The 23,470-nt window shown below is 51.8% G+C and overlaps 9 protein-coding genes across 9 annotated transcripts; 6 read left to right on the top strand and 3 right to left on the bottom strand.

Annotated features, from left to right (window-relative positions):
- Positions 1-169: 169 nt before the first annotated feature.
- On the top strand, positions 170-1,630 carry LDX57_006086 (CTD-interacting domain-containing protein; the record flags this gene model as incomplete). Its single annotated transcript, XM_046087778.1, has 5 exons — positions 170-267; positions 333-424; positions 477-535; positions 586-727; positions 777-1,630. The coding sequence occupies 5 exons, from the start codon at positions 170-172 to the stop codon at positions 1,628-1,630; spliced, it is 1,245 nt and encodes a 414-aa protein (XP_045943746.1).
- A 425-nt stretch (positions 1,631-2,055) lies between these two features.
- tlg2 (t-SNARE syntaxin TLG2) lies at positions 2,056-3,506 on the bottom strand (the record flags this gene model as incomplete). Its single annotated transcript, XM_046087777.1, has 4 exons — positions 2,056-2,337; positions 2,438-2,778; positions 2,846-3,378; positions 3,484-3,506. The coding sequence occupies 4 exons, from the start codon at positions 3,504-3,506 to the stop codon at positions 2,056-2,058; spliced, it is 1,179 nt and encodes a 392-aa protein (XP_045943745.1).
- A 1,100-nt stretch (positions 3,507-4,606) lies between these two features.
- CMD1 (calmodulin) lies at positions 4,607-5,573 on the top strand (the record flags this gene model as incomplete). The annotated part of the gene is made up of 5 exons (XM_046087776.1): positions 4,607-4,609; positions 4,740-4,800; positions 5,073-5,198; positions 5,271-5,483; positions 5,539-5,573. 5 exons carry the CDS (start codon positions 4,607-4,609, stop codon positions 5,571-5,573), a joined length of 438 nt encoding a protein of 145 aa, XP_045943744.1.
- Positions 5,574-5,629: 56 nt separating this feature from the next.
- On the bottom strand, positions 5,630-7,208 carry LDX57_006083 (uncharacterized protein; the record flags this gene model as incomplete). Its single annotated transcript, XM_046087775.1, has 2 exons — positions 5,630-7,097; positions 7,195-7,208. The coding sequence occupies 2 exons, from the start codon at positions 7,206-7,208 to the stop codon at positions 6,119-6,121; spliced, it is 993 nt and encodes a 330-aa protein (XP_045943743.1). The 3' UTR covers positions 5,630-6,118.
- A 1,623-nt stretch (positions 7,209-8,831) lies between these two features.
- Positions 8,832-10,803, top strand: LDX57_006082 (glycoside hydrolase family 47 protein; the record flags this gene model as incomplete). Its single annotated transcript, XM_046087774.1, has 4 exons — positions 8,832-9,532; positions 9,606-10,400; positions 10,449-10,706; positions 10,758-10,803. 4 exons carry the CDS (start codon positions 8,832-8,834, stop codon positions 10,801-10,803), a joined length of 1,800 nt encoding a protein of 599 aa, XP_045943742.1.
- Positions 10,804-10,928: 125 nt separating this feature from the next.
- Positions 10,929-12,728, bottom strand: LDX57_006081 (uncharacterized protein; the record flags this gene model as incomplete). Its single annotated transcript, XM_046087773.1, has 5 exons — positions 10,929-11,538; positions 11,616-11,758; positions 11,892-12,116; positions 12,262-12,366; positions 12,522-12,728. 5 exons carry the CDS (start codon positions 12,726-12,728, stop codon positions 10,929-10,931), a joined length of 1,290 nt encoding a protein of 429 aa, XP_045943741.1.
- Positions 12,729-13,795: 1,067 nt separating this feature from the next.
- On the top strand, positions 13,796-13,996 carry LDX57_006080 (uncharacterized protein; the record flags this gene model as incomplete). The annotated part of the gene is made up of 1 exon (XM_046087772.1): positions 13,796-13,996. The coding sequence occupies one exon, from the start codon at positions 13,796-13,798 to the stop codon at positions 13,994-13,996; it is 201 nt and encodes a 66-aa protein (XP_045943740.1).
- A 335-nt stretch (positions 13,997-14,331) lies between these two features.
- Positions 14,332-15,699, top strand: LDX57_006079 (uncharacterized protein; the record flags this gene model as incomplete). Its single annotated transcript, XM_046087771.1, has 3 exons — positions 14,332-14,812; positions 14,872-15,197; positions 15,265-15,699. Exons 1-3 carry the CDS (start codon positions 14,425-14,427, stop codon positions 15,697-15,699), a joined length of 1,149 nt encoding a protein of 382 aa, XP_045943739.1. The 5' UTR covers positions 14,332-14,424.
- Positions 15,700-18,951: 3,252 nt separating this feature from the next.
- LDX57_006078 (FAD binding domain protein) lies at positions 18,952-22,856 on the top strand. Its single transcript, XM_046087770.1, has 3 exons — positions 18,952-19,571; positions 19,703-21,630; positions 21,685-22,856. Exons 1-3 carry the CDS (start codon positions 19,568-19,570, stop codon positions 21,694-21,696), a joined length of 1,944 nt encoding a protein of 647 aa, XP_045943738.1. The 5' UTR covers positions 18,952-19,567; the 3' UTR covers positions 21,697-22,856.
- The last annotated feature ends 614 nt before the right edge of the window (positions 22,857-23,470 follow it).

Here is a 23,470-nt window from a genome sequence, read left to right as displayed (position 1 = left end):
TATTCACCAGACTTTCAACCGAGAAGACCTACTGCCATCTCGTAAGCGATTGTCGCAACAGCACCCCGACTTCGTGTTGGCTCTACTCGCAGGGCTACTTAAGAGGCCTCACTTCTAGTTTACTTCAGAGAGGCCATCTATCCGACCGTCGCTCTTTTATCACGATATAATGGCCTATACCGATGATGCTGTCAAGGCAAAGCTCTCTGCGCTCAACGAGACGCAGGAGGGCATTGTGACTGTTGCGCAATGGGTCATGTTTCACAGGTAATTCATTCGCTGTCTACACGCTCTAAGTGAAGGAAAGATACTGATATCTGGTCAACTAATAGACGACATGCCGAGCGAACCGCGCAACTTTGGTTGCAGAAACTCCGTGATTCCCCTGCCCCGAAACGATTGAATTTGGTCTATCTTGCCAACGGTACAGCTTGATCCGGCACTCGAGATTGATTCGGAGTTGACAATGTTTTTAGAGGTTGCGCAACAATCGAGAGCACGACGGAAAGATGATTTTCTTATTGCCTTTTCTCCGGTTGGTGGTATCTTCTACTGGACAAACAAAATCAAGCTAATGGGGCCAAGGTCATCGCGGAGGCTGTGGCCACCGCATACAAAGGTGCTTCGAACGACATCCAACAAAAGCTTCGGAGGGTGGTAGAGGTGTGGAGGCAAAGATCAATCTTTGAACTGCCTATTCAGGAGGCTGTAGAGTCACGAGTGGACGGTATGTGCTTGCCATTCCTGATCAAAGGGCTGTGCTCATCGTGCGATAGAAATCGATAAGACTCGCTCCACTGGCAAAAAGCCGCTTCTGGGAGGCTCCCTGTTCTCTGGGCCGTCCGGCTCATCCACCCCTTCGGAGCTTCAGCCTCTTGTTCCTTTGCAAGTGGCTCTGTCTAAAAACAATGTGGCTTCCGGTGCCTCTGCTACAACCGCAAACGCGGAATATGAAAAGCTGAATGATCCTAACACACCCCTCCCGACGCCTCCGGTGCACGCTGCTCGTCTTAGCCAGTTGCTGAAGGCACTTGCGAACGCTGAGAGCTCGGTATCCGAGGTCATCAAGTCGCGAACTGCTCTGATTGACGGCCTCGAGAAACTCCTGGAGACCAACCGTTCGGCCCTGTCGAAGGAGCAATCCTTGGCCGTTCAGCTTTCCGAGAGAAAGTCGGAAACGGAAGCAAAGAAGAGAGAAGTAGAGGACGGAATCATGAGAGGACTATCTGCTGAGAATTCGCCCGCTGCTAACCTCGGCGACTCTGGGCTTGGAGGCGAGGCAGTGCCTCGACCGGAGGTTGAAGCTCTGACTCCCCCGCCTGTGGAGGCTATTACTCCTGTCGGGTCTCCCAAGGAACAGCAGGAGGCTAGTCTTCCAGGTACATCTCTTGATCCGCAGGGACCAGCAGGATTCACCCTAGGGGGCTTCACATTGCCCCCGACAGGGTCTTCTTTGCCTGGCACCGACCCGTCTTCAGCTTATAGCGACCCCCAGGACCCCAACGGATTCTACGCTAAGAAGCGAAAAGTTGTTCATAGCGAGGAAGATTACAGCAAATTTGCAAGCGGCGAGCTTGATGCCGATGTTGCTGAGCTGTTGCAGCAGGAGGGTGGAGCGCAGCAGCAGTAGAATAGTCTGATATATCGCTACTGTTGCGAGGACTATTGTCACTATTGGGGCGGTGTCTCTTGATTTTTTTTTGGTTTTCTCATTATCTTTCGTTGCTTTTTCCGTGCTTCCGATCTCTGCCTTGCATTTATTTCGTTCCACTGAGCGACTAGGTATTTGCGCTATTGATTTAAATATAACCATTGACTATCTGAGGGACCCTGTGCATGGTTTATACGGCAATTGCTTCGTGGATATCTTAAAAATCATATGACAGCAACCATCTACAACCTAAGCACGTAGGGCCTGTTCACTACCATAGAAAACATACATAAACTGTAATGACATGCAATCATCAATCTAGACAGTCTAGCGATGCAAATCAGCTCTTGATTCCGCTAAATTAAAACTATTATCATGGTATCTGAAACAAAAAGCGCCAAAGATTATCGATATATGCCTGGATCTTCCCATTTTCTCCGCACGGAGCGGTCCAATGCCGGGCGCCTCTTTCGGCGATAAACAAGTTCGAAATTTCGGGGCACAGCATCGGGCGCTTGCTCGTTTGATGGAGGCGGCGGCGAAGACGGAGGAGCGGGCGCGGGCTCTGGAGGGGACGAGTTGTTGTTCTTGGGCTTCACGAGCAGGAGGATGAACATGCCGGCGACGAGAATGACCAGTAAGAGTAGAATTTTGCGTTTGATGGTGCGTCGTTGGTAATTGCCGGCCTGGAGGAGCGGGTGTTAGTTTGGCATGTCATGTTTGCGTTATTGTATTGCTAGCAACAGGGACAGAGGGGAGATGGTGGAGGCTTGAGATGAGACGTACCACTTTAAGCTCCTTATCGGCGGCCTTGACTTCCGTGCCCATCTTTTCCACGTTGTAGTCTATTCGGTCCAGCATGGTCCCCTGATCGATGACCATTGCTTGCAGTTCGCGGAAGATGTCTGAGAGTTCGATGATGCCTTTGGCGATGTCGTTGATTTCTCGTTCCCGCTGCATGATCGCAGCGTCGTTCTCGCCGGTCATTCGTTGCGATGTTTGCATGAGAGTCGATTGCGAGAAGGATTTGTCCGCGTCGGATTCCATCAACGAGGGATCTGTGTAAGGGTTCTGCGGTGTAGGCGCGCGATCGAATGGCGAAGGGCCAGCTTCCAATCCTCGTAGTTCTATAACGCAAACGTCCAAGTCAGCACACGACAGGTCCAAAGGGGCGAGGAAGGAAAGTCCGCTCACTCTTAAGATAGGTACTCTGCTTCTTCCTAAACCGCGCACTCGCATCCTGCACCCTCGACGCCAGGGAGATCTGGATGTTCTTCGCCATGGTCTCGTCCCCATTACTGACACTACCCTGTTGTTTCGCCTCGCGCACCATCGTCTCAATCTTCTGCACAGCTTTCTGGCAGTCGTGGAAAGCTCGCGTGATCTCCTGCGTGAACCGCTCGATGACCGCCTCTTCCTGCCTGCGCGCCTCCTCTTCTCCGAATCCCGGCAGAAGGTGTTTCTGATGCAGCTTGTCGAGGTGTGCCGACTTCTGCGCAATGTCCGCCAGCAACTCCGTCACCTCGTCCTGTATGTCCACCCAGCGCGGGGGCAGCACGTCCATTTCAATCACGGCGTCGCCATCGTCATCGAATCCCGCCGTATCCCCGATCAGCCTCCTGCTTTCCTCCGCGTGCGACGGCGTGTCAGAGAAGCCATTGGTCGAGCCGATATACCGTGGCTTCTTGGCCGGGTGGTGCGTGAATGATTGCCGGTAGGAGATGTATCTGGGGAACGGGGCGATATGAGTTAGCTTCCGACCGACCGAACAGCCTTGAAGACTCCGCCTCTCAAGTGTCAAAGAAAGAGTCGAATTGAACGCAGATACATACAGATTCGTTCGGTCTCGCCACATGATGGACGAGGAATAAGCAGCGGTGCTAAGAAGCCGGGGTGATCTTGACGGTTGTCCTTTTAGACGGCCTGGATCATGTCGGGGGCCAGCTTCCGAGCCGAGAGCAGTCAGGGGCGAGATGCGAAAGAATTCGAGGGAATGGTGAGATCAGCATGAACACTGGAGACTGTCGAGTGTGGTTCGATTGGCATATGAAGCATAGAGACCGTCGCTATACAAGGGACCTCTACTATGTGCCTTCCGCATGATCTCCGAGGACGGCCCACGTGAAGGGGAGACGGCCCCAGTCCCGTTCGGGATAAGCGCGGTCCGTCCTCCGTAATTCTACGGTTTGGTATGGTCACTTTGGTAACTCTCCATTTCTCCAGAAGAAATGGGCACTTATCTTGATAATGCGACTCGTGTCGAACATCGCTTGCCATTCTGGAGAAACCAGGACTGATGCGGTATTACAGATGACGTACTTCAACGGGATCGTGCTCTATACTTCAGTGCCTGGATGCCAGATGGTCTTGCCCTGCTGCAAGATGCACAGCCAGGCTCAGCTGGACCAAGATACCAATTTCTGCAAGATGCTGTATATCTAAAATCTACTGGTTCCTGGAATTTGCCTTTTCAGCCTTACCTCTAGGCGATGCCATGCTAACGCTCTATTCCCCAACCGAATACTTGCTGCCTTCGCTAACCAGTAGTTCCTTTCTACAGCTGATTACCGGGATCCACGACGCGTAATCCATAATTAGAAGCAAGTAGTCGGCTTAGAGACACTAGTGACGGTAGTGACGGTAGTGAGAAGCGTTAACGAAGGCTGGTCGAACGAATTTTCCAGATGTTGAGCAGGCGTAAACATTAATCTTGACTAACGGGCTGAGCTGAATCTCCCGGCGGGTCACGTTTCAGGCATCCGCGGGCGGGCTGCCTGAGGACAGGCCGATGATTGCAGCTAGTTTGGGTCGGCTTCCCCTTAAACAACACTCGCTCTTCCCTTCTCCTCCCCCACTAACTTAAACCCATCGGCTTCTTGTCTTGCACCACCATCACCAACCCCCAATCCTATCCTTTGCCGTTTCTCTCTCTTCGCTCATCTTCACAAATTCATCATGGTATGACGTTCCCCTGCCTCCCCTTTCTCTCCCCATATTTCGCCCAGGCGCGTGGGAAAATCCCCCCCGCCTTGCGGGGCATGGTCTAGCCGACATTCTGAACTGAATTGCTGACATCGCATTTGCCTAGGCCGACTCTTTGACTGAAGAGCAGGTCTCCGAATACAAGGAGGCCTTCTCCCTGTTCGTAAGTGTTCCATTCTTCCTGATGTAATGATGGGGAAACGAAGCGATCTTGCTTTGTTTTTTACGCCTTCAGCCTTATGGGAATATTCCAAGCTCACTTGAGATTTTGCCTCTTCACAGGACAAGGATGGCGATGGTTAGTGCTATTCCGGTTTCCCTTCCAGTTCATCGACTCACGCGACCGGCTGTTTTCCGTCGATATGGAATTTTCTTTCACCCTGTTGCTTCCGCCGACCGATTTGCGACCAGGACGCTAATTTGTGAATCCACGCTGCAGGCCAGATCACCACCAAGGAGTTGGGCACTGTTATGCGCTCGCTGGGCCAGAACCCCTCCGAGTCTGAGTTGCAGGACATGATCAACGAAGTTGACGCCGACAACAATGGCACCATCGATTTCCCCGGTATGCGATGATGGACACACCGATATCCGGAAAGGGAGACAATCATGACACTCAGCTGCTAACCTCACGCAGAGTTCCTGACGATGATGGCCCGAAAGATGAAGGATACCGATTCTGAGGAGGAAATCCGGGAAGCTTTCAAGGTCTTCGATCGCGATAACAACGGTTTCATCTCGGCCGCGGAGCTGCGCCACGTCATGACCTCCATCGGCGAGAAGCTCACCGACGATGAGGTCGACGAGATGATTCGCGAGGCGGACCAGGATGGCGACGGCCGGATTGACTGTATGTTGTGACCTTTGGATGTCCTTGCTGAACCCCAACTAATCAAATCCTCCAGACAACGAGTTCGTCCAGCTGATGATGCAAAAATAAACGTATTTCCTTTTGTCTATTTCGTGCATTGATAGTGAAAGGGGGGAGAGGTGGGGGCCAAGAAATTACATTCCATCACGTCCCGTCTCATTCTTTTGCCTTTGTCTGTAGTCCTGGTCTTTTGACTGCAGAATACCTTGTGGCTGTACTGGCTATGCGTAGCCTCGTTGTTTTCCTCGGAGAAGAGTAGAGTGGGATGGACGTTAGACTTGGGAGCCGAGTGGGTTAAGAAGATGTCCAGGTGTCAGCTTTAACCGGATGACCAGACCATTTCTTAACATGCTCGAGCTCTGTTGTTCCTTGGCTTGGTTTTTGTCCCTCGTCTTTCATCATTGTCCATATCTCATCACTTCGCGTTACCCTTGTGTCTTTAGCCCGTCAATGATTACTTGTAGCTTTGGCTGCACCTGATGACATTACCTAGTCTTTAAGGCTGTGATGGTTAAATTCCTGGCATATTCTATCCAAAATCGAGAACTTTCCAAACAAGTAGACCAACACCGCCCAACAACCTCCAATACCAAGGTGACAGGACATGTGTAAAATCACCGATTGAACCTGAATATCTCCATAAACTGCCTGGCCACATCCGCGCCCGCCTCCGGATCCGGGTCTTCGTCCTTCCCTCCTTGACTCGACACTGGCCTGCCCTGCTTCAACTTCCTCAACATCCCCTTCACTTCCTTCCCCACATCCGGCAGTAGCATCGCCTCCCTAGCCCCTTCGATCCCCAACTTCGCCCAGAACTCGCGAATCAGCGCCGTCGTCGCCACATACTCGGCGTCGATATCTGCCTCCTCGATGCCCTCCGCGAACAGCAGCTCAATCGCAGAATCCGAGTCGTCACCCTCGCGAGCGTTACCGTTGCCATTACCATTGCCAGAGTCCGGAACGCCCTGACCCCGAGCAGCAGCAGAAGCCCTCACCTTCTGCATCTGCATCGCAATCGACCTCACCAACGACGGCCCGCGCCACTCAATCTCGACGACGGCGCCACGCACCCGCGCCGTAGGAACCGTCTGCCGCACATCGCCCACCCGGACCCGGTAGTCACCGACATCGTACGCCGCGCCCCCCGGAACCGTCACGCTATGGCGATGGCACCAGAGCGGCTGCGCGGCGTACATGAAATGCTGGAATAAGGTGCCGCTGGAAGGTAGCGGCACGGTTGTCATGATCATCGGCTGGTTTTGGGGGTGACTTGCACCTGGGGACCCTACGGCGGCTTGGGCTGGTGTTGGTGTAGCCGGGCCTGTAGCGTTCGGGTTCGGGGTTTCAGGCACCGAGGTATATATGAACCCGTGGTTTTGGTGATATGAAAGAGATAGAAACTGCATGTACCGCGGGACGAGAGCCGGTCTTGATGCGGACGCGGGTAGACATGAGGGGGTGTCGCGCATGAGCTTGTGCTCTAGGGCCCAGCGGCCGACGGGCACCGGGTCGTCTGCTAGAGAGGTGTGCAGACGGTTGGTGATGGTTGCTAGAGCCGTGGGGGCATTGGGGTTAGAGGGGACGAAGAAGACGCTGTTGGTGTTGTTAATATCATGTGATATCGTGGGAGATATGTATGATGTGTTGATATGCATGTGGGTTGGGGGGACGGGGGGGGGGGGGTAAGTACCCTGTGATAGACATGATGGGGTAATGGCTTGGTGCTTGGTAGAGTAGATTGATGGTTTAGATATAATGATATTGGTTATTGCTCCTTGGTTAGGTGGTAGTTGTGGTGGATGCGGAGGCAATGGTTCAGAAAAGCGGAATGAAAGAGATGCTTTGGCAGTTTGGGTATCGGACACAAAGCGGGATGTGACCGTGCAAGCAGAGTAAAGATTGACAGGTTCATTCAGAATCCAGCATCTAGAGTAGATCAAGATGACAGGAGGAACCAATAGATCTATAACACCAGGTTAGTACATGTACTACTGTTCATGTGAATGCACAAAGAAAAGAGTGATTTGGAGTGTGATGACAACGATACCTTCAGATGAATTGTAGTTCCTAGCCAAATTATCTCAGATACTGATATAGACAGTAAGAATACTGGCTCAACTCAAAATCGAGTTCCTCGTCTGGCCCGAATCAGATAAAGCTTCAGCTGCAATTGGCAACGTTCGAGCCGGAGTCCGTTGCCTGAGGCTGTCGACACCTGAGGCCACAACAGAGCAGAAGAGACAAACGGGACAAACGTGCCAAGAGGCTAAGCACCAGGCCAACTCCTCCTTGGCGATGATCTCCACCGGCCAAACGCCTCTTCATTTCTGGCCTCATCCTGCCCCGGTCTGGCCCATGATCCATCGAATCTCCATTCAGACTCAGACTCATCGGCATGTGAGACAAAATGAAAAACCACCTGTTTTGGATCACAGCATCCCACATTCAATAATTTTTGCTCGACACATCAGATTCCCCTCCCTTGTTGAAGCATACGTACGCCAATGTGCCCTGAGAACCGCCAAGACGCGGGACGAATTCAAGGCTGAGACCAAACCAGGGGGCGGCTTGAGCCTGTCAACAAAGCTGTTAAGAATAGCAGAAACCAATTCCCACTCACCAGTCAGCAGTCGGATTAATCTTTCATCTCTCAGATCCCTTCCCCCCCAAAAAAGACCCTAAGGGTCTCAGGGACCACATGCTTACGCAATGGCCGGCCCCAGTTCCATGTCATTTGCTTAGCGGATGGCACTCCTTTACTGACTTTGGCAACACACTCAGCCACGCTAGGAATCTTACGAGCTTGTGCGGTGTCTATCATTGCCTAGAACGCGCAAGTGATGGCCAGACCTTCGACATACAAAATACCAATCCCATGTTCACTTGCCAATCAATGCGAAGGAAAACAAGGGTCAACTTGGTGGTGATCACTGGGGCCATTTCACTGTGGCGGCTCTGGCCGCAGGATTTGTTTAGTTGTCGTCGTATTCTTCCAGGAAGTGATGTCTTGAAGCCACTCGTCTGGCCGTCCCTCAATTCTTCCTTCCTTCTCCCCCTTGATGTGAAGGGTTGATGGTTGAAGAAATTCAGCACTCTCGCTTATCCTGATACTATTATCTGCTCAGCTTCAGAATGTTCATTGGAACTTCTGTTGTTTAATTGAAATGACTTGCGCTCCTTAGATGTCATCGTTCTTTTTCTAGATCATTACCAAGGGCTATTAAAGTCCTCTTCTCACACTCTCTCGTTCTGTTTCCTATCGCATACTATCCATAACCCAATCTTTGATTTGATATATCCGATATCTCTACTTCTCTGTCCGGCAACATGGTATTAGGCCGACGGAGCTACATTCTCCCTACGTTCTTTCTTATCGCTTTTACCTATGTATTCATCTCAAGTCTGCCGCAGCGCGAGCACTCCATCCATTCTCACAACCCGCCTCAAACCCCGCCAAAATCGTTAAAAGCAGACGGCCGCATCCATTGGACGAAACAACCCGAGAAATGGCCGGTTTCAGAGTACACGCCTCTTCCGACGGGAGCCCCATCGCCCATCCCGCAAATCCAACATAATTTCCCCAAGGAGTCGTGGTTTGGTCGCTGGAAGCGAGTGAAGCGACAGGATGCCGTGAAGGAAGCATTCAAACATGCATGGAAAGGATACCGGGAGCGCGCATGGCTACAAGACGAAGTGTCGCCTCTGAGTGGGAACTCGCGCGAGTCCTTTGCGGGATGGGGAGCTACGCTGGTCGATTCGCTCGATTCGCTCGTGATTCTGGGTCTGCAGAACGAATTTGAAGAAGCGCTGGAAGCTTTGGACCATATCGATTTCACCACCACACATGCCGTTCAGATCAACGTTTTCGAGACCAACATTCGCTATCTGGGTGGGTTCTTGGGGGCTTATGATTTGACCAATGGCAGCTATCCGATTCTGCTGAAGAAGTCGATCGAGGTTGCGGATATGCTGTACGCCTCGTTTGATACTCGCTATCGAATTCCGCAATCGCGGTGGGAATGGACCAGGTATGTATCGGGCAGTGGTCGGATCACCTAAAGGGTAGTCAGCGGTGCCAGGAATTTACTAATTGAACGATAGATCCGCCGAAGGCATGGGAATTCATCCGAGTCGCAACACGATTACTGCCGAAATCGGCTCGCTGAACCTGGAGTTCACACGGCTGTCGCAATTGACAGGCGACTCCAAGTACTACGACGCCGCCCAGCGACTCACCAATCTTCTCGAAGAAACCCAGGCATCTACCAAGCTCCCCGGGTTGTGGCCCATCACTTTTAATGGCGAGGACATGATTTTCTCGGACAACCGATTCAGCGTCGGCGCCATGGCCGATTCCACATACGAATATCTTCCCAAAGAGCATATGCTGCTGGGCGCTCAAACAAACCAGTACCGCAAAATGTACAACACCGCCATGAACAAGATCAAAGATCGATTGCTCTTCCGCGGAATGACCGAGGATGGCAGGGACATTCTCTTCCCCGGGAACATCTACACGACGTTCTCGCACAGCCGCGAGAAGATCGAGCCCCAGGTCGAGCACCTTAAATGCTACCTGGGAGGCACCGTCGGCATCGGGGCTAAAGTATTCGATCGCCCGGAGGATCTGGAAATTGCGCGCAAGCTGACCGACGGTTGTATCTGGGGGTACGACGTCATGCCCACAGGAATCATGCCAGAGATCATGTACGTCTCTCCTTGCAAGGACATGAACAATTGTCAGTGGGACAAGAAGCAATGGTACCGGGACTTGCGCTTTCGACTGGCCAAAGGCTCGGAAGCGGAAGATACCGTGGCCGAGGCCAAGTCGCTGATTGAAAGCCACGGTCTTCAGCCGGGCATCTATGCCATTCCGGATGCTGGCTATCAACTGAGGTAAGTTTGCCCAATCTGTCTTGTGGGACGAATGCTTATGGGTTCCAGACCGGAGGCTATCGAGTCCGTCTTTATCATGTATCGGATCACGGGCGACAAAAGCCTCCAGGACGCCGCGTGGCGCATGTTCCGAAACATCGACAAGATGACGCGCGCGCAATATGGGCACGCGGCGATTGACGACGTGCGCGATCCTCATGCGAAACAGATGGACTATATGGAAAGTTTCTGGCTGGCCGAGACGTTGAAGTATTTCTATCTGATATTCTCTGAGCCGGACGTGGTCAGTCTGGACGAATACGTACTGTATGTGCTTTCTTGCGCAATTGTCTAATCAGATGCTAACGAAGATGACAGAAACACCGAAGCGCATCCTTTCAAGCGCCCAACACCTTCAGCGTGATTAATTCTTTGTGGTTTCAAGGCGCATGGTGTTATGGATCTAGGGTTCGGTCATTCTGTAGATATATGAATCGTCTGATAAGATTTGAATATACATTAAAACATTTGAAGATAATAGATTTACTCTCACGGCCTCGGATCCAAATATCGATCCCAGTACTCCATCTCATTCGGCACGTCCTCATCCGCTCGACTGTTGTTCTTGAACTCCACCGAATACTGCACGTCTTTCCGAATCACCATCTTCCTCCCATCATGACCCTCCCCGGTCTCTCGTTCCATTTCAATCCCCTCCTCTCCGGAAGTCCTCCTCTTCCCTCTCGAAAACCATCTCATTATTCCCCCTTCCTCTGACATAACACGACCCATTGTTCCCCCTTCAGATCCCTCTTTCCCTATCCCACCCGCATCCTTACTCTTACTCCCTGTCTCATGACCCCCCTCCTGCCCTGGCTCCCCATTCCCATGTGTATGGTTATACCCATGAACCCTCGTCCGCTGCTCCCGACTCTGTTCACTCGCATTCCCACTCTCCAGTATCTCATCCCCCGCAGTCCCATAATTCGTACTCACAGCCGCCATGAACGGCCGCAGACAAAACACGCTGCACGCGACCAGCGAATAGTCCAGTTCGACCTGGGCCCAGATGATCGGGGACACGGAGGCGAGGGTGGCGTCGTAGGAATGCAGGTTTTGGGTTAGCGTTATGAGGTGGAATGTACATGGGATTATTAACCTGGATTTATAGACAAGGGGGGAGGGGTCAGTTGGTGTTCTGTGATCCTGGGAGTGGTAGATGGAGGATGGACTAACGGTAATCGAAACATAAAGGCACACCCGATCGCTATCTTGCGTTTCAAGGGCATGAATAACCCGGCTAGTAAGGTGACTGCGAGGCCGAAGAGAAGTACTTCGGTGAAGATGTCGATGGAGACGATGAATTGCCATCGTGGGAGCTGTTTCCACCTCGCCCGTTCATGGGGAAGTAAGAAGTCAGTCTGCCTTGCTCTAACTCCTCCCCCTCTTCTGACAAATCTTCTGACAAATGGAGTCCAAGGACGAGAGCCAAACCAGAAAGTGAGGACTCACCAGGTTAACACACTCCGCCCCCGTCCCCTTCCACGGTTTATTCAACTCGCAATTCACAGTCACCAGGAACAACGCCGTCACGATCCACGCCGTGCACAGGCCCAACGTAGCCCAGGCTAGTTGATTATGTCGCTTCTGCGGCGTCAAACGTAGATGGATTCCCACGACGCAGGCCTTGGTGATGTAGATGGTGATGAGGTAGAGGATGTCGGATGTGGTGATGAGCTTTTTTCTCGGACACGCTCGTGAGGGAGGTTGTTAGTGTGGTTTGGTCTGTTGGCTCTGCTTCATCCTCGAGTGTTGTGTATCCATGTCTGGGATAGATTTATGTGGTATGGTATGTTATATTAGGTATGATGAAGGAACATACCTTTTGAACCACATTCACCTCCGCAACAGATAGCAAATCCATCGCGGTACCGAAGCCTTTTGAGACGGCGAGGAAGAGAAGCGTGGATTGAATGACAGCCACGACCTGTTGACTTCCACCGAGGATTAGCACGGTACAGTGTGTATATTAGATAAGAGTGTCTTCTGGCCTTAAGTCACAGATATCGATTCAATATCGACATCGACTCAATACATTCCCACTCTTCGAGAGAAACCAAGGACAAGAACAAAGAAACCCACCGTAGCACCCAACAAGACCCCATCATCCACCGCGAACGGCGGATTCAACGCGACGCGCACATACACGCGAATCAGGAACGAGACGAGCGCAATAACCAGGCCCAACGCCGTCGCGATGATCACCCAAGCGCCATGGTGGAGGTCATCGACGACTTCGAAGGGAGGAGAGTAGCCCGAGGGGATGGGGATGGGGGTGTCGGAGCTCATTGCTGAGCCTGACGGACTCTGTACACCGTCGGGTATCGGATTCAGGCGAACAGTAGACGTGAGAGGGAGGGTGATGGGTAGAGGTAGAGGATTGTGAGGGGGAGGGATGTTTTATTGGGCATGGGAGTTAGGGTGCTTTCGTTTTTGCTTTTCGCTTGTTGGAGGGATCTAAGAGTTGGGATTGTCACTTCTTAATTTCTTTGTTCTGATTGATTACTGGTTTGGTGAGAGGGAATAAGCTAGCTATTGCATTTTCGAGTGTACTGTATGTGAAGAAGGAAAAGTCTGGCTACTCATGCATGGAAAAGGGAGGTACCTCAGTCTACTGCATCTCCCACGAGCCTGGCTCTGTTTGAGAGTTGTTTGTACGCACCTAGGGCACGAGGGCACCGCCATCCACATGTCTTGGGACAAAAGGAGAAACAGTCTGTGACTGTCACACAAACTCCGAATAGCCATTTATCCCCCGACTCTCCCACCTACTATTGGATCTCTGCAGCAGGGAAGACGCACCACACTCGTGATCTCAATTTTGGATCTCCGCTGTCACCATAATTTAGGAGTCATCGAGGTGGGTTGGTGGTGTTACACAAGAGCTGAACAGCAAACAGTGCGCTTTCTTTGCTTTTTTTTCTCTCCGTACTGGGGATTTGTTTGCTCGGGCCCCTTTTTGGACTCCTCCAGCGTGGATAAGATTAGGGTATAAAGGAAGGAGATATAGTTCAAGGATCATCCGTCACGGGAGTCGATCTATCAAGTTTGAAGACTTTGAAAGGAAGTACCCCGTGCGAGGCACCGGAGAGTGAAACTCAAATGAAGAAAAAGGCAGGACTAGGCCGTCCAAGGTTTATCTTCCGATCATTAAGATTTAGGCACCAGGAGCAAGGATGGCCGATTGGGTTGCATGAGTCTTTCGTATCTTTAGCCCGTCGGCTCTCTCATCTTTCGCTCGCATGGCGACAGGAAGCTATTGCTGCTCGTATAGACGGATATACCCTGCTTTGTTGGTGCTCAGTTATCCTTGAAGCGTCTTCTCGCCGATTATAGAATACCGCTATCGATTCATTATGGTCCTGGAGACGCCTCAAAATGTTACCAGAGTGGAAGTTCAGGCACAGACCCATCGCCATGACATCGAGTACGGTCGAAAAGCCCTGGTGGCCCCGAAGTATCTGGGAACGACGGCCGATCAACGCGACATGAGCGATCTAGGCCGAGTGCAGGTCCTGCGAGTGAGCTCGTCCGTCTCATCAAATATCCCCGAATAACGGCTCCATGGCAGAGAAATTTCCGATTCATCTCGATCCTGGGATTCGCTTGCACTTTGATAGCCACCTGGGAGGTGATCTTGACGTATGTCACTGTTCGGAAGTACGAGCGCGATTCTGATCACAGCACAGACTACTGAGTACCGGCTTGATGAATGGCGGAACGGCCGGGCTGGTATGGGGCTTCATCATCGTGACTGCAGGCTTCTCGCTCGTCTTTGCGAGCATTGCCGAAATGGCTTCGATGTGGGTTCTTTCTTTCTCTGGTGATTCAATCTGACTCCGTAGGGCTCCCACGTCCGGTGGACAGTATCACTGGGTATCCGAGTTTGCTCCTCGTCGATGCCAGAAGTTTCTCAGCTATATCACAGGTATGTCTAGCACTTAGGGTCGAACGCCTAGCTGACAGCTCAGGATGGCTCTGCGTGATGGGCTGGCAGTGTGCCATCGTGTCCATCGCCTTTCTCGCCGGGACGATCATTCAAGGCCTCATCGTGCTGAATGATCCCACGTACGAATTCAAGAGCTGGCATGGCACGTTACTAGTGATAGCCATCACGGGCTTCTCGATCTTCTTCAACACCTTCCTGGCCAGGAACCTTCCTATGGTGGAAGGCCTTATCTTGATCCTTCATGTCGTGGGCCTCTTTGCGATCATCATTCCGCTGTGGGTGCTCGCACCACGGAACAACCCTCGAGCTGTCTTCACCGAATTCTATAACGGCGGGGGATGGAATAGCAATGCCAGTGCGATGATGGTTGGGCTGTCGACCACTATCACCTCGATGATCGGATATGACTGCTCTGTCCATATGTGTGAGTATTCCTTCTGACCTATCACCAGTATCTTCCACTGAAGTCCTACGAACCAACAGCCGAGGAAATCAAGGATGCATCCGAAACCCTGCCGAACGCGATGATGGCCGCCGTTGGCGTCAATGCAGTCCTCGGCTTCACAATGATCATCACCATCTGCTTCACCCTGGGCGACCTTACCACCATCCTCGCCAGTCCGACCGGCTACCCATTCATCCAGATCATCCAAAACACGACCCGCAGCTACGCCGCGACAAACACCATGACATTCGTCTTGATACTAACCCTAATCGCCAGCACCATCACCGAAGTCGCGACAGCCTCACGCCAGCTCTGGTCTTTCGCGCGAGACGGCGGCGTCCCATTCTCCTCTTTCTTCTCCTACGTACGTCCCTCCCCTCCTCCTCTTCTCCCTACCACTAACATAAAGCACAACGGAAACCAACACACAGGTCACCCCAACCTGGAACATCCCCCTAAACGCAGTCCTCGTCTCCCTCGGCGTAACTATCCTACTCTCCCTCATCAACATCGGCTCCCTCGTTGCCCTCCAAGCCATCGTCTCGCTCACAATAACCTCCCTCATGTCCGCCTACATCCTCTCCATCAGCTGCGTCCTCCTGAAGCGCCTCCGTCGCGAACCGCTCCCCCCGCGCCGCTGGTCCCTCGGCCCCTTCGGAATGGCGATCAACATCGTCTCGCTGGCCTTCCTGTTGCCGATCTTCATGTTTGCGTTCTTTCCGCTCAGTCGGGACTTTGATCCAAAGAGTATGAATTGGGGGTTTGTTATGTATCTGGGGGTTATTGGGTTCGCGGCGGTATATTATGTGGTTAAGGGGAGGGGGCAGTTTATTGCGCCGGTGGCGTTGGTGAAGAGGGAACGGTGAGTGAGGTAGGTGGTGCGTTGTTTCTATAGCTAGGGGGTTAGAGGGGTGGTGGTTATGTTGGATGGATGAGGAAGCTGGACTTTCTTTCTATACTTCGTGAGTTCTATGCGGAGGTTATTGTTAGTTGGCAAGGTTTGATCACGATGGGTAATCAGCGACAGCGATGTGCTGCGTGGGCCCTGGTAGCTACAAAGTGACGCGTTGAAACTCGACGCAGAAACACCGACACTCAAGCCTAGAAGAAGCTCACGTCAGCAAACGTTGCCATCTCCTCTTAAAAGAAAGACCACGATCAGAATGAATCCATAAATCCCCTCTGGTTATACCCCAAACCTCAAATGAATATCTCCAACAACTACCCACTCAAGTACTCAAAACCAAACAACATGTTACCCTGGAACACCAACGCTAACCACCAAAATCTATCCTTAAAATAGCCCAACTAAACTTGCATCTACATACTCTGTAGTGTCTGAATGAATATCACTCGCACGGGGCACCTCGACGCGTAAGTCCATCATCCATAGACTCACCGTCATCATCACCGCTAGTCTTGGCTGTCGGAGGGTAAAGGTATTGCATGACGCATGGCGATGCGGTGACTATGCAAGGGACAGATTCGGTCTAGAGCTTGAGAATTTGTGAGGCGATAGCGACAAAAGTACGGAGGACGAGATGGGCTTTTGAGGATTGAGGATCGCGTTTGGAAAGATTAGGTTCAGGGTAGTCGTTATTTCTACCTAGGTGGCTTTGAGAAAGGATTTGGTATGGTCCTCATAGGTTAGCTTATCTTAGCTAAATACACACTCGTGAGTCTTGAAAGAGGTTACGAAAGAAGAAAAAGGCAGCAAAGGGCAAAAGGAAAATAAGCGAGTTGCATGGGATTTATTTTGCAGCGACAGGTTAACTGAACATTTGACCTACCACACTCACAAACCAATCTTCACCAAAACCAAACACCCAAAAAGACCAGTCCAACTCACCCCAGCCAGCCAGCCAGCCAGCCGACCAGACCAGACCACTCCAGAAAAGTCTTCTAGAAACCCCCTACTCCGACTAAAACCAACCCTAACCCGCTCCAGCATGCAACTCAACCCGCAGGTACCCACAAAGCCAGTCTAGTTTCTCATCCTCCCAGCCAGACAAGGTCAAGGGGGTCTTTGGCCCCAAAGCCCCAGCAAGAATCCAAGAAACCATTGATGATCTGCGCGGCCCAGAGTTATCGACTTATCAATCAGTGGCTCCGTTTTTTTAGTTAGTCCGGGTCTAAGAGTTAACTAAGTAGTGGAACCGAGGACGATGAAGGGCAGTAGGACTCTGTGACCGTAAGTAAACTTTGCTTGGTTTATACCGAACGCTGAGGCGCTGACTGCTGAGGTACTTTATACGACCTTCATGACCAGTCTACTTAACCGACCAACTAGATTAATATTATGATGAGTAGGGAGTCCTGTCTCTGACCCTGGACCTGTAGACTACTCAACTCAGAGACACGACATACCCAAACAGACCGGCTAGACCAAACTCCCCGGTCTAGCGTGCATGACCCAAACAGACGGTCTTAGTTTCAATCAGATAAGCCGAAGAACGGGTCGGATGACGGCTAGAACTCCCATTCGTGGGCGTGAGCCGCGTTTGATGCTCACTACTTACACCGTAGGGGAATGAAGTGCCCGTAATCCTATACTGTACGGATTCCATACGGAGGCTCTGGATTGGAAGTGGAGACTCCAAACGAGTTCTAGAGTCTACACCGGAGACAGGTAAGACGGGACGGGACGTTGAGGCTTTTTTTTCCCCTTAAAAATACTCCGTATTTAAGTTTGATTTTGTTTGATCTTGAGGTTTGGAACGGAATCTGTTTGGGTTTCAGTTGAGGTAGGACAGAAAACAGAGTAGAGTTAGTCGGCGGTACGTCTGTCAGGTTGATATGGCTGTCCAATTCTCATATCGTCGTATTTGAATCTTTAAGGTATTATACTTTACAGCATGAAGAAGTCAGGGTTAGATCATAGCTGGCAATCGGACAAGCAAGCCGATGATCAGCATCGTCGAACTTCCAGAAAAGATCCGGCGACGGGACAGAAAAAGCAATTACAGATAAACTAAAACAATATTGAAAAAAGTTGGGCAGCAGACCGACTGTCTTTGGCCTGCAGCAACTTCCTGCCCGAAACGGCAGGCCAGAAAGCCGATGACACATCCGGTGGCTATCAGATTGATATGATCCAGAGCCGACATCGGCCGCGCCCCACCCGGTTTATTGACGTGTCACATGATAGCCGGCTGCGGACGGCGGCAATCGACATCTGCAAGTATCCTGGGATCCCGTATTCTGGACATCCGAGGACCAAGGGAAGAATAACTACATGACAGACGGAACATGAATTCCAAGCAAGCAAACAACCGAGAGGAAAAAGGGGGTGACTGCCGGGACGACAGGAATGAATGTCTGAGGATGGGGTGACGCCGGGTGGGGTGACTCGGAGCAAAAGGATGCCTGTAACGAGTTATCTGATCCGGATGCTGGCTTCCGTGCGATCACGTGCCGGCGTAGGGCCCGACAGCCGAAAGGGGGTTGTTGGGATGGGTTGACAGGGGTCGGGTCATTCTTAGCTTACTCCTGAGACCGTGAGCAGTCATCAGGCACCCATTGCAGCTTCATGGGACAGGGCTAGAGTTGACTCGTTCACATACTGCGTACTGTAGTAAGAATGTTCGAAAGACAAAAAATCCAAGGGATGGTCGCAACCGGATCAGATTAGATCGATACCGTATTCGGCTGCCGTGCCGTTACATACCGATACGCCACCCGTCCTCATGGATGGACTCGCCAGACCAGGAAAGAAAGGTGAGCTCTCCCCTTTCTGAGTAAACAAATCCTCCGGGAGTCTGGAGAGAAGTCCGTAGTAGCTCCCGGGGATGGGGACTGCCCAAGACTTTGACTTGTTGGTTTTTTTAGCCTCCTGCAAAGAACCCCCCCCCGCTAGAGTAATCTCTCCCGCCTAGCTGCAGATCTGAACAAGTGTCAACCTCCACGATGGTCCAGGGTCTGCGTCGTCCTATCATTTTGGGGGTCATAGTCAGCACGCCGAGGGGATCAAACGGAGACTGGAGGGAGGACACTCTCCAATATCCCCTCGATCTCACCCAGGCAGAGTATACTCCGCCAGATGCGTAGCGGGTAAAGTTACAGACGGTACGGGCGCGGTAATGACGTTTTCCCGCTGCCAAAGTTTTGCCACTTGGTTGAAAGAAAGAAAGCATCGCTTGTGTGCGTTTTTCCCGCCTTCTTTTCCTCGCTTTTGCCCTCTCCACATCATTCTGATTTCACCCCGTCCTATCTGATCTGTTTTATTTAACCTGCAGTTCCTCCGCTGTCTTCCTGTCAAGCAATCATTGGCGTCTCCCAAAGCAGACAAGCGATCCCGAATGATCAGCTCCGGTGATTAACTATTAATAAGGACGCATCATTCTCTAGCGCCCAGCGGAACCGCCATCCCGGTTTTGCCCCAGGCCCGAAAATCGTCGATTGCCTCTCCCTTCCCTTCCGCTCGCCCCCAGCGTCTGCAATTTGCATTCCTTCCTACGATCAGTCAGATCGGCTCATAAAACGTTGGATTGAACCGTCCCACCCGTTTAATTTAGTCCGTCCCCAGTCGTTCGGTTCCGTCTGCTCTCCTTTTCTTTTTCCTGTTTTTGCTTTTTCTGGCCGCTCTGTCTTTTTTAAACCATACCTCCTCCAACCATCTCCTCCATATTTTCTCCAAGGCTCGACTCTGCAATTATACTCCCTGGAGTCTTGCCATACTCTCATCTTTAACTCCTTTTCATCTACATATCTTTTCCTCAAGCTTTAACCGGCCCAATGGGTATGTGATCACCCCCCCCCCCCCCCCCCCCCCCCCCCCTGCTCGGCTATCTATCGGCCGTGTCACCCCGGTCTTTTCTATCTTCATCCCATCAGCAAGACCAATTGCTCATCAATGATTGTATGAAATAGTTCACGCAGTACTTGAACCCCCGGTGAGGACCAATGCGCCGAGGTCCTCGCCCACCATCAATGGAGACCACCGGGCTATTCCCGTGTCGTCCACTTCTCATCCTGATAACCCGGTTCCCGAGGAACCTCGCGGCGTCCGATCCTTATCGGTGACTGATATGACCTTCAATGGCTTTGCCGCTGCCTCCCAGGATACTGAGTCCAGCTCTGACTCGCAGTCGCCCTCGACGCCCGCCACGGATCTCCAGTCGGACACTGAAACCCTAGCACGCAAGCAGTCTGTCGGGGACGATGACTCTGGCCGTGAACGCCGCGCCTCCACCGTCCTCATCTCCCAGAACTCAGAGGACATGAGACGGCTCTTGGAGAATGTCGGCATTGGAGGCACCCAGAAGGTGCAGCCTCTGTGCTGTGGCGGTGGATGCTGCCGCAGTCAGCCCTTGCGGAGGACCTCGGAACCTGTTTCCGGGTCTAATTTTATCACGGCCCCCGACAACAAGGCCTACCGGGATCTGAAGTTGAATGTGGACTATCTCACGATGGACAGCGAGCTGACCAACGTGGTCGAGCTCCCCGAGAAGACCGTCTCCTTCTCGGCTATTCCGGCATCTGCCGTGGATATGCAGCTGGGACCCGCGGATCACCCGCCTCCGTTCGTCCAGCCTCACCCTCCGTACAATGTGTACCGTGCTCCCTTGCATCATGCCCGGGAGCTCACCAAGCCCGGTGCCGAGAAGCGAACGTACCATTTTGATATCGACGTGACCGACTATCCCGCCGAGAGCGGCATGGTAGACTTCGTCGTGGGCGGTGCCATTGGCGTGTGCCCCCGAAACAAGGACGAAGAGGTCGACGACATCTTCAACCAGCTGGGTGTTCCCAAGTCCATCCGAGACAAGAAGGTCTCGGTGCGCACCACCAAGGGCCGCTGGCCGACCATCTGGGGTGACGACAAGCCGCGCGAGCTGATCACCACCCGCCGAGAGCTTCTCAACTGGTGCGCAGATATCCAGAGTTACGCTCCTACCAAGGGCCTCTTCCGATTGCTTGCCGAGTATGCCAGCGACATCAACGAGAAGCAGATCCTGATGTTCCTTTCCTCCGCCCAGGGTCAGGGCGCCTTCTGCGATCTCCGTACCGCGTCGCACGTCAGTGTCTCGCAGTTGCTGCACGCCTTCCCCTCCTCGCAGCCCCCTCTTGACCACCTCCTCTCCGTCCTGAACACCCTGATGCCCCGCTTCTACTCTCTCTCGCAGGACCCCCTGCTCTCGTGCACAAAGGGCGCTCAGCCCCGTCGTCTGGTCGAAGTGGCCGTCAGCGTGGCCGAGTCGGACGACTGGAAGGGCGGCATGCGGACCGGCGTGGGATCTGGCTATCTCGAGCGCCTGGCCCAGCAGGTGATGCAAGCTGAGAAGCGCGGCATCGACCCTCGCACGCTCGACCTGCACGTCCCCATGTTCCGCGGCCTGATGGCCAACCCGCTGGCCAAGCGGTTCGCCTCCGACGGACCCATGCTGCTGATCGGCGCCGGCGTCGGCATCGCGCCCTTCCGCGGCTTCGTGCAGCGCCGCCTGCAGTCGGCCAACTGTGCCAACAAGGTCTGGGTGCTCCAGGGTGTCCGTGACTCGCTGCTAGACGAGCTCTACCGCGGCGAATGGGGCGTCGACGAGGACAAGGTGCGCACGGTCGTCCAAAGCCGTCGCGGCGAGAGCATGTACGTTCAGGAGGAGGTGCGTCACCAGGCCGATCTGGTCTGGTTCGTCATCAACGCGCTGGACGGACGGGTCTTCGTCTGCGGTAGCGGCAAGGGCATGGGCGAGGGTGTCGAGGCCGCTCTGGTCGACGTCGCCATGGCCAAGGGTAACCTGAACGTGGAAGAAGCCCAGCAGTTCTGGGCGAACAAGAAAGAAGCAGGCCAATACATTGCCGTGAGTGCAACCCCCTACCAATACGAATAACTTCACTCACTAACAACCTCACAGGAAACTTGGTAAACCAATCTACACCACAATTTGTACATCTTTTCGTGTCATATTCATATCCTCATCGGTTGAGTCGACTTCAACCGACCATATTGCATCCTTATCATCTGCTATGTCTGGTCATATATTTGATCCGGTCTGCATCTGCACATCAGCCGTGACATACGCCGATCAACATACCATTTCATCTTTTTTCTTTTTATTGTCTATGGTCTTGGATATCTGCGTGCTTTTAGCGGGGTGGCTTCTTGTTTTTCTTTTCTTTTTTATTTTTTTTCTGCTTCTCGATCTGTCTATCTGTCTATGTCCATTATCCTTTTTCTCGGCTGTGCCGGGACGTGTTCATTTGCTGTCTGTTCGGGATCAGGCTGTGCATTTATCTATTTAGATACATATGGTAGCAATACCTAATCCATGGGATTTACATACTGATTTATATTGTTTGGCGGTTGGATGGGAGAGTTTTCAAGTAGGAATGTGGGCATGCGCGTGCCTTTTAATCAACCCCGCCCCACTGGGTGAAACTGTTATAGTTGTAGGTTCTGATACTATAGGATGGCTCGTGAAGGTCGTTATGAGGAATAGACAGCTGGTTGAATCAAGGTTGGGGAGGTATTATGATAGCGAAAGGATTCGATGTCGTGGTCACGTAGGCTCTATTGTCTAATGATACATGGTCTAAAAGGTAATGGTTATCTGGTTCTTGATTTCTTCTGTTCAACTTTATTCTGTTCCATTTTATCCACCTATCCCAGCCCCATATTCATGCATTCCAGTTCTCCTTGTAGATTCATTCCTATGTTCATTCTCCTCATCACTATGCTCCTTTCTGTGTATATGTACTCTACTGATCCAGAGAAAGCTACAAATGACCAAGAATGAATGAAATCATCCAGTTGAAATAACGACGAAAGCGATTGCTAAAAACGAAGAGTTATACAGTCTCGCATGCATAGGTATATTTACTTCATTTAATGCAAGTTATTAGAAGCCAAAAGACTCGCATGTCCAGGCTACCTAGGTAAAGGATAAAACCCAGCTCTCTCCCCACCCTCCTAACTCTATCTCTCTTGCTGTCTTTTTCTTCTTCTTTCTCATCCGGAGACTTTCGATTTCACCATTATGGGATTCGGCCGAAAGCGTCAATCTAATCTTGCATATCATGAATCTACCGAGGCTTTCTCAAATCGACATGCTTCGCTTCTCAATAACTCAGTCGAGTCATTGAAGTGATCACGCAGTACGCACATAAATAATTTACCATAAATAAAATAATGCACAGAAAGAAGAACACTAGAAAAAGGAAACAGAGGCACAGAAAGTAACCCAAACATCACCAACTCATCCAGAAACCCTCCCCAGAAAACCAACCAACCTACCTACATTCATAACCACCAACAACCCCCTCATGCAACATCCCAATGCACAACACCCAAAACCCACATCCACACGATCCAAACGAAATATCAAGCAAAGTTCCCAGTGGCATCTCAACACCCACGGCACCATGAAACTCAATTGGTCTTTCTCCATCGGGTATGACTACCATATTCGTATCCGGGGAGTGAGTTGCGGATAGTCGAGATGAAACATTGTCTGACAAAGGTAGTTATTGGCTGTTGAAGTTTAAGGAAGTACCTAGTACAGTAGGGAGACGGGCAGATTTCCATGTGATCGGGTGTGGCTTTTTTTTTGGCGGAGTCAGGTCGGATTTCCTTGACTTTGTCTAGAAAGAAGTCAATCAAATGTGAAGACATCATAGATGAAAAGTCCGCGCGCCCCGAGA

The sequence above is a fragment of the Aspergillus melleus genome (assembly GCF_016097325.1).
Source record: "Aspergillus melleus strain CBS 546.65 chromosome Unknown contig3, whole genome shotgun sequence".
NCBI lineage: Eukaryota > Fungi > Ascomycota > Eurotiomycetes > Eurotiales > Aspergillaceae > Aspergillus > Aspergillus melleus.
Note: the sequence above shows the minus strand (reverse complement) of the source record. Positions and strands in the feature narration are given on the sequence as shown.